This window comes from Trifolium pratense, linkage group LG7 (genome assembly GCF_020283565.1).
Source record: "Trifolium pratense cultivar HEN17-A07 linkage group LG7, ARS_RC_1.1, whole genome shotgun sequence".
NCBI lineage: Eukaryota > Viridiplantae > Streptophyta > Magnoliopsida > Fabales > Fabaceae > Trifolium > Trifolium pratense.
In genome coordinates this window covers 15,453,698-15,462,807 of record NC_060065.1, presented here as the reverse complement: position 1 = coordinate 15,462,807, position 9,110 = coordinate 15,453,698, and the positions used below count along the sequence as shown (strand labels likewise).

The window sequence follows — 9,110 nt, the reverse complement described above, 5'->3', positions numbered from 1 at the left end:
TTTTGTCCACGCAATTTGCTAAGGTTCACTTTTTATCATTTCACAAGAATTAATTAAATAAAATAAGTAATTTAATTAGTTATATTAAACCTATCAACAATATGTACTCATTCTATAAAATTATCCTTTCATTATTGAGAGTCGTTTTGTACTTGATGATTGCCTAATTTTTAAAATTATCCTCTTTACGGAATATATAAAAGTATTTTTAAAAAAAAGTAAGAATAGATGCAACGTTACCAAAAAGACAAAATCATGCATTTTCCTTGACATTCGCATAATACTGTACATGGTTAACTCATCATACTACTATTGCATGCAATATATCTCGAAACAAACTACATAAAAATGTGTCGAAAAATACTTGGATAAAACTAAACGGTCTCTCTCATTGAGCGAAGATAAATAATCTATAAAATAAAAGTTTTAGAAACTATGCTAGTTCCTCCTATGTATTTCAGCACCACCACCAACTGGTCAACATGTTTCCCATTGAACCCCTAGGCTAGGGCAATGGTTGCCTATCATCATCATAAGTAGATTTGAATATAACCCAATTGAAAGGGAACATGGGAATCAAATATCTGCCTAAACCTGTACACTAGTATGTCTACCAGCCACATGGAGTAATAAAATAAGCTCCCCCGTCATAAATAAAATAAAAGACATGAGGAACAAATCAAGCTGAGTATTTCATGATATATGAAGAGCCTCAGAGTAAATATATCACAAATGCCAACACATTCGCATGGAATCATCAGTATTGTATCGCCGCCACAGATGCAAGGTATGTGACATTAATCCCAAAAACCATTATCATCAGAAGAAATCTCTACACTATCAACTAAGCACCGTCTCCGAGTTCACATGACTACTACTGCTCCCAGCATAGCTGTTAAATCCAACCACAGGTGCAGAGCGCTGAGCAAAATCTAGTAATAACTTTCTCTGGCGGTCATTGGTGTGAGGAAGACTTGCACGTAAGAGGTCGACAGGCATTTCCTTACTACCTGCGTTATCAGCATCAGATCCAAGTGCAGCCACATTTTGTTCCCGTGATTGCATGATATTCTGGTACTTATTCATGCAATACTTTGTGAGGAGGCCAAAAAATTCATCAAATGAGGCCTGCCAAAATGTTCGATTACCCAATTTATTGTTAGAAGCAGCATGAGGATCAGTTAGAAGATCAGTAGCGCTTTTAAGAACAGATACTAAAACAAGGGAAGCACTATCTCCAGCAGGACTTCCAAGGGGACGCAGAGGAGGCTGCTCCGATGAACAAACCACTGCTGCAAGACAAGCACCCAGAGAACCAAGATCCATTCCTTGGACACACTGACAAACAACCATAGCAAGATCACTTGTAGTCTCTGCTGCTGCTGAATCAGGGGGGATACTGCCAAATAAGAATCTTAAATGACGAAATATAGCCATGCAGCCAATCCGCATAAGCTCACTACCAGGAGCAAGCAACCGAAGATACTTCGCTAGGAGCTTCCGTCCCTTCGAAATAGATGCTAATCGTAAGAAAACAAGGTCATCCTTAGCAGCAAGCCCAGCTTTGTGTCCATTCTTTCCCAGTGGGTCCACGAGATGAAGTGATGTTGCTAATCCTTCCAAAAGGACATTCCTTCTTCGTAAGAATTGAGTTCCACCATCTTGTAGCAGATTGCACTGAAGGAAACGATCAATATCGTCTACATCAAGAAGAAGACAGAGACCATCCTCAATTGTGATTCTGGCTGCAAACAAAGGCTCTTGCTCAAGGGACTTCTCTGAAATAATTCGCTCAGAGCCACCACTAGCAGAGGAGTTTGGAGGATCAACTTCAAGAAGAGGGCGAGGCTGACGAATGGGCACATATGAAACCCTCCCTAATGCGTCAACCTGAAGAAAACCATGTGGCTCAGTATTGGCCCGGGCTCGTGAAGAAACATCCTTTATTTTGGTTGGGCAAAATGAAAGTTTAAATTTAACCTCAGAAGGTTGTTTTGCAAGACGAGCTTGGTGATAATAGTCATCAATGTAGGGGTCATTGCAGTGAGTCACAGCAGCAAGCTGCATTTTAAGAATACTCTCAATTTCATCACTAGTCATATACTTGGACCTGAACTGTAATGATGAACCACTATCGATCTTCTGGCTACTAGCATTAGAAGCCTGTTGAGAGAACCGATGTCTGCGAGTTGATTTTTGTCTATGCTCTCTAACATCACCAAGCACATGTTCATATTTTCTACCTATTGATGATCCAGACGAAAGATGGTGATTAAATAAATGAGGCTGTAAACCTGATATTAGGCCTGCTGACTGCTGAACAGGATGATGCAATCTGTGCTGCTGTTGCTGCAACTGACTCAGTAAATGGGGAGACACGGATCCATTATTATGGTATAGTTGTTGCTGCAACATATTATTCAGGAGGTTTGAATTATCTCCGGGATACAAACCTGTTTGGTTGACCCATTGATTCTGGATTCGATTATTGAGCGGAGAACCAGTATTAAATTGAGCCAAATTGCCACTAAAATGTGGCTCATATTTTGATCCACCCAGGTGTAATGAAGAATTGAATAAATTAGAGCGATTTTGTGATGGCAATGTCATGTGAGCTCCCCCAGAAAAAGGAAGGTTCAACTGGCCTGTACTGTGATTTGGAGCCAATTGATGAGACCTACCACCAGGGGGAGGATAAGAAGTAAATGAAGATTTTGGTGCCAAAGTTGGCTCACTCGAAAAACGAGGAAGCTCTTGTCGCTTGTCAGGATGAGATGATGTTCTATACAAGGGCTTCGGTCCTTCTATGTGTGAAATGGAGGAATGTGGATGCGATGACCATCTCTTATCATCATCAGCAGTTTGAATATCATAAAACTGCTGATCAAACCAGTTAGGAACAGGTTCACTAGAGCGATGCTGGAGTTGGTGTTGCAGCTGCCGTTGCTGCTCAGGAAATGACGATGTTCTGTATAAGGGCTTTGACTCTTGTAGATGAGTGATAGAAGAATGTGGATGTGATGACCATCTTTTAGCATCCTGAGAACCCTCACTGTCATAAGTGTGATGGTCAGCCCAGTAGGAAAAATCATCCCTCTGTGACCATTCAGAAGCAGAGGAATCTGTATAAAAAATATAGGAATAAAAATAACTAAGTCAAGAATACCAAAAAAACAAAAAAGAATAAAGCAAATAAAACAAGATTGATGCAGAAAAGGGGATATAGTGCCAGCTATAAAGCATAAATACAAATTTTACTTAGATGTATCCAAACTCCAAAATGTTATCTAACAAATTATCCATTAACCTGACTGGTGTATATCTAATCTATGCCTCATAGATTTGTTCAAAAATAAATAAAATCTATGCCTCTTAGACCATCAAGCTTCAGAAAAAAATTTACACACACCTACAGACCTTATGAATGATCACAAAACACGGCAATTTCACTGATGAAATATCATATCTTTCACAACATAGCTCCCTTCTACCACTATTACTGTGGTTACTAAAGACCAAGACAACATCTGTTGATACGCAGAGTTATGACCTAACATTTCTCTGGCCCTTCTTTAGGAAGTGAAAGCTTCTCCACTTAAAAAACCATTAAAAATATAAATTATCTTGCAGCACTCACCCAAAGGTTTTCCACTTTCAAAGATACGTGTTTGCACAGGTTCTAAATCAATGCTTGTAAACATGGCTTGAGATTTCTTAATAATGTCTATGCATGATAGAGATCAGAAAATTTTATAGCACAGGCACCCAAAAAAAAAAAACACTTGATAAATAATGGTAGAAAGAAAAGAAGAAAACACAACTACATATTTTTTAAAAAATAGTAGTAAGATCATTAGAATCTGGTAACTGGTAACATCACAGGAACCCAAATTTCCCTGGATTTCCAAGATTCAAAATGACTTATTAACCATTTCCAACTCTACATACCTAGGTAGTGTGTCCGTATAGAGGGGAGAGAAAAAAGGACAAGTTACAAGGTATGAATTTTTTGGGCGAGTGATGCAAATAGTTTAATAGTTCTAATGTTAAGAATTAATATAAGGAATTTTAGAAAATAATGGTACAAAACATTTCTTTGACAACAGAAGACTTTCATACTTGATGTTACACTTTAAAGCCCCAAGTAGATTTTAACACATTTAAATTCCATACTAAACACCTCAAGTGTTGAAATTTTCCAATAATATTAATGAAGATACAGCTTATTAGATACAGGAACAAGCAAATATATGAATTTATTATATAATAGCTTACTCACTTTCTCTTGACAGCCGATCACCAATAACTCCTGCACTTTTTGGTCCACTAACAATTTTGTTCAGCTGAAATATATCAAGATGTTCAATATTAATATCAGTTTACATAAAACGGATGGCACCACCATTCAAGAGACCAGCATTATTTCCAATATTATAACTGAATCTTAAAATCAAATACTACATGCAGAGCGCATGGAAAATATCAAACAACTTTTGAATCACAGACAAAATTTGTTAATTATTTCCAGAACATTCAAATAAATGAAAATAAAGGATAAAATAAATAAAAAATAAAGATAAACTGAGAGAGAAGCTGTCATGTATACCCAACACTAAAAAAAGGAAATACAGTAATTAAATTTGTAGGATGGTGATTGATTAGCTGCAAAGAGAAGCGCCATTAATGAATTATCAAAAATACCCAATAGTCAACAATAATAAATCTTCACAATTTAAGATCCTGAAAATCCAGTTACATATCTATAGTCTTTTTTTATATATATAAAAATTACCTACCTATAGTCTTTTAACAAAGTTTCAGCCACATTTACTCACCGGTATTATTATTGATTTCATAGTCCAAAATTACTGAATAAGGGAGTAACACAGGCAAGACACGATTTTAACTAATAGAAAAAAAAAATTATTGTATGCATGGCATGCCACAACTTTTCCTACATACTTTCCTCGAAAGGAGTGTTTGTCCATAGAAGGAAACTGTCAAAGCCATTATTTCTATATAGATAGCAGTCTGACTCTAATCAAATTCTAATGCTCAATAAATATCTGATTAGGTATAATAAGTGATACCCTTAAGTAATTTTAGAATCACCATCTTCATGGTTACCTTGAATGAAGTGGTCTGGTCCAACACTCAAGCACGGAATTCAATTTTTTCACATGATCTGAATTAACTAAGAATCATCATCATCCTTCATTGAAAAAAATGCTACACCCCATATGGATAGGAATATGAGATTGGACCAAACCACTTCCTTATCTTGTATATATAAAGCATTAAAAGGTCACCTAAGTCATTTAATATAATAAAAACACATTTTTTGCTTTTACATTGTAGAATAGCCACATTCATTTGGAACAAGAAATTGATGAACAACATTGCTTGTGTCCTTAAAACTTTGGAGCACGGTCGATGGTTCAGCATATATGTAATTGAAAATAAGAAAACTAGAGAGCTATATGATTCCGTTATTGTTTACTATTTCAGAAAATTATTATAAAAAAATTGGAAAATAAAATCTAGTTGATAATATTCATTAGAAAACAGTGTTTTGAAAACATAAAATCTGCTTCATAAATTTAGAACACACGTTTTGACAGAGGAGGGTGACGTGTGGAATGTACTACGACAATAATGGTGAAGGAATGTGTCAATTGAAACTCTATTCGCTAAAAGTTTACAATACTCGATCATGAATCATGATCTCTCCAACTCGAAGACCTCCCTTTTCCTTTTTATACATGATATTACAAGCTACCCCATTAACTAGTAACTTCCCTAAATAACTCCCTATCTCAAATCCTAACAAACTCCCCCTTATTCTATATCCTAACAGTGGCAGATATTTTAGTGAAGGTGGCAAGGTTGCAGTGACGGCAAAGGTGGAAGGTCACCAACAATAGAAATGGAGGGTATAAGGAGGTTGTGGTGGTAGAGGGTGTTAGGTGGTAAAAGCAGTCGTGTAAATTAGGCCGTGGCAACAACATGGATGTTATCAGGGAGGAACAACAAATGGTGTCAGGTTACGCAGTAATTGGTGCCAACGACTATAAAGTGTTGGATTGGATGAGCACATAAGATAAGAATAAAAATGAAAATAAAAAAATAAAAAGATGAAACAAAAACATCTCTAGCTTTTTATTGTTTTCTTGCTCTGCAAACTAAAAAGACGTGAATAAATTTTGAGAATAAACACACTCAGACAAGTTTTTTTGTTTGCTACATTTTTAAAAAACCATTTTTAAAAATTGTACGCAAACAGACTATAATGTTTTAGGCTACTTGATGTTTATAAAGTCATCTAGTGAATTTGGTTCGCTAATCAGGTTCACAGTCAAAGAATGGCAAGAACAAAAATAAACATCAAATTTAAATGCAATTCAACCAACAGTAAGCTATTAGCATGCTTCTACATGAAAGATAGAAAGACAATTCCGTATTATCAATCAAATTACTATTATGGATGTTGTGCTCACAGTATAACCCTTGCACATTTGCACTAATACACCTGAATCCTCACTGCATGCAATGGGAATAGGATTGTGCTTATGGCATCTCTTCTGTCTACAGTTCATATGTTCGATTAACAGGCACTTAAAGTAATTGAACAACTTTGGTACATATTATATTTTCATCTTGTAAAAATGTTTTCTATTTTCATTTCCTAAAATTAGTGTTAATTTTACTTGCTAAAAAGGATATACTAGACTTTTGAAGTGAACAATTTTGAGTATTTTTAGGAAAGAATGAAAATGCCAAAATATTGTTTCATTATTTTAAAAAATGCATCATCTCTAGCTAGTCTTTCTTTTTCTTTCCATTACAATTTTTCATTAAAATGAAAACATGTTTTAGAAAATGAAAACAGAAAATGTTGACAAAGTAAACAGCCCCTTATATTTTCATCTTGTGTTAAGATGCCTGTTTTAGAATTTAGAGGATTTCTTATCCTCCCCTAATTGTTTCTTTCTTCTATCCCATCTATTTTATTTTTTAATATAAAAAATACACTATAGTACATATTTTTTCTGGTTTTAAGTGAAGGCAACCCGATCAAAATTCAAAAACAGTCACCAACATACTAATCCATCATTAATCTACATTTCAAGAAAGCAGTAAATGTCAAGTTTGTCCATCCATACCTTCATAAAAGTGGTAGTGAGATCATCAACATCAAAAGGAGATCTTACATCATCCGCCTGCAATGTGAAAATAACAGTTAGATGGTACATATACAGCATCATCTCTTCGATATTAAACCACTCATCAGAGTAAGATTAATAAGATAACCAATTTTTCCTTTTGGCTGAATGCACAGAAGGCAGAATCAGTCAGCCAGATAAAACTCAAATATAATACTCTTGTTTTGTTATAAACTACAAAAAATTTATGGACACAATTCAATGTTTTAACAAAATGCTTTGTGAAAATGGATATGAATGAAAGACGATCAAGTACAACAGTTGGAGCATTGATGCTTTGGCAAAATGGATATTAATGAAAGATTGTTCAAACGTAACAGTTGGGTCAACGAATTTTAGCTATAATAATCTATAATTAGCAACATTTGAATGTTAAAATGAAGAAAATGACTTGACGCGGAAATGAAGAAAACGTACACAGTTAAATTATAAGCAAGGGATCAAACTTTCTATAACTTCAAACATAGTAGCAACATAAAATTTGAAAATAAGAAAAAACGGGGTACAGAGATTGAAAAAATAACCTCTTCTGCATTGTGAAAAAACTCCTCCTCGTTGAACTCAAAAGAAGGGGTATAATCTTTCTCATCATCTAACCCCCCCAACTCAACTTCCTCAGCAACATCTTTACCAAAGAATGCATATTGTGATGCATCAAATAATGCACCATCTGGCATAACATAACAACAGAAAATTGAGTCCGTGCAGTTTCAACAATTTCATAAATGTCTACATTAACATAAAAAAATACATATAGAGTCTACACATTGGAACAATTCAAGAAAAAACATAGCATAATTTCAAAAAGAACTCAAACCCTAATTTTATTTTTTGTTTCCCATAGATTCCCTCAATCGGAGGTTCGAACCTCGGTTCCGCTAAACCCAATCCCCTGTTGGTGAACTCAAAACCTATCTTAGGTACTAAAAGAAAACATTGATTAATATCAACATAAAATACTACTATTAATCTAGCATTAAAATTAAACAGTCCAAAATCAATAACCAGAGTATGCAACCACACCTACAATATTCTTAGCAAGCAACTAAGCAATCAATAAATAAATACTATTATATTTATGATTATTTCAATCCAAACATTACAATCAAAATTAGCAAAACACTCGACTCTAGCACAGCCATGCAACAACTCTATTAAGTATATTGCTATGAACTGAATTAATAAAATAAAATAAAAAAGGCAAGAAAAAAAAAACAGATCTACATGCAGAAACCCTACTGAAACCCTATAAAAATTGAAAATTGAAAGGAAAAAATGAACCTTTGGTGACATTTTCCAAAAGATTAAGATCTTTGGTGTTGGGAGCAGCAATAGAATCAGCCCCAGCAACAGTAGAGAAATCCATCCATAAAACAATGGAAGGTGACAGAGAAAAACGAAAGCGGTGAAGAATTGGTGAGAGTTTGTGAGGTATATAGAAGATTGTGATTAGGTTATAAATGAATGAGATTGAAGAATCGAAGAAAGAATGAAATGGGCTTGGATTTTTGAGAGAGAGAGAGAGAGAGAGAGAGGAACCCTACGAAGGGTAGGGTGAATTATGCTTCAAGTAGCGTATTTCGTTTTATATATATTTTTATTTTTTTTGTTTTTACAGTCATTATTTGATATTTTTTTTTGTAAGAGGTTACTCCCTCTATCCTATGAAAAGAAAATTTACATTTTAGATTCATAATATAATGTATCTGATTCATAATTTGGTTCAAATACATTAAATTTTTAATTAATCTAAAAAATAAATTTTATCTTGTATTTAGGACCAAATGAAGTATTTTATTTTACTTTTGACTAAGTATTTTCTTTAATATATTTTTATACTTCCTCATGTCCTAATTATAAGAGAAGATTTACTTTTTAGATACATTG

The 9,110-nt window shown here is 34.4% G+C and overlaps 1 protein-coding gene across 1 annotated transcript; it reads right to left on the bottom strand.

Moving 5' to 3' along the window:
* Window positions 1-290: 290 nt before the first annotated feature.
* On the bottom strand, window positions 291-8,791 carry LOC123896773 (protein PAT1 homolog 1-like). The gene is made up of 5 exons (XM_045947138.1): window positions 8,505-8,791; window positions 7,748-7,893; window positions 7,164-7,220; window positions 4,280-4,343; window positions 291-3,122 (listed from the first exon to the last, which is right to left on the bottom strand). The coding sequence occupies exons 1-5, from the start codon at window positions 8,587-8,589 to the stop codon at window positions 841-843; spliced, it is 2,634 nt and encodes an 877-aa protein (XP_045803094.1). The 5' UTR covers window positions 8,590-8,791; the 3' UTR covers window positions 291-840.
* Window positions 8,792-9,110: the final 319 nt, after the last annotated feature.

What these genes read in the sequence shown, in the direction of transcription:
- LOC123896773 (XM_045947138.1), bottom strand. Translation starts at nt 8,589, where the DNA reads ATGGATTTCTCTACTGTTGCTGGGGCTGATTCTATTGCTGCTCCCAAC. An exon ending in TTTGGAAAATGTCACCAAAG is followed by an intron (nt 7,894 to 8,504) that starts GTTCATTTTTTC and finishes ATGTTATGCCAG; the next exon opens with ATGGTGCATTATTTGATGCA. An exon ending in TGATCGGCTGTCAAGAGAAA is followed by an intron (nt 3,123 to 4,279) that starts GTGAGTAAGCTA and finishes TTTTTTATACAG; the next exon opens with ATTCCTCTGCTTCTGAATGG.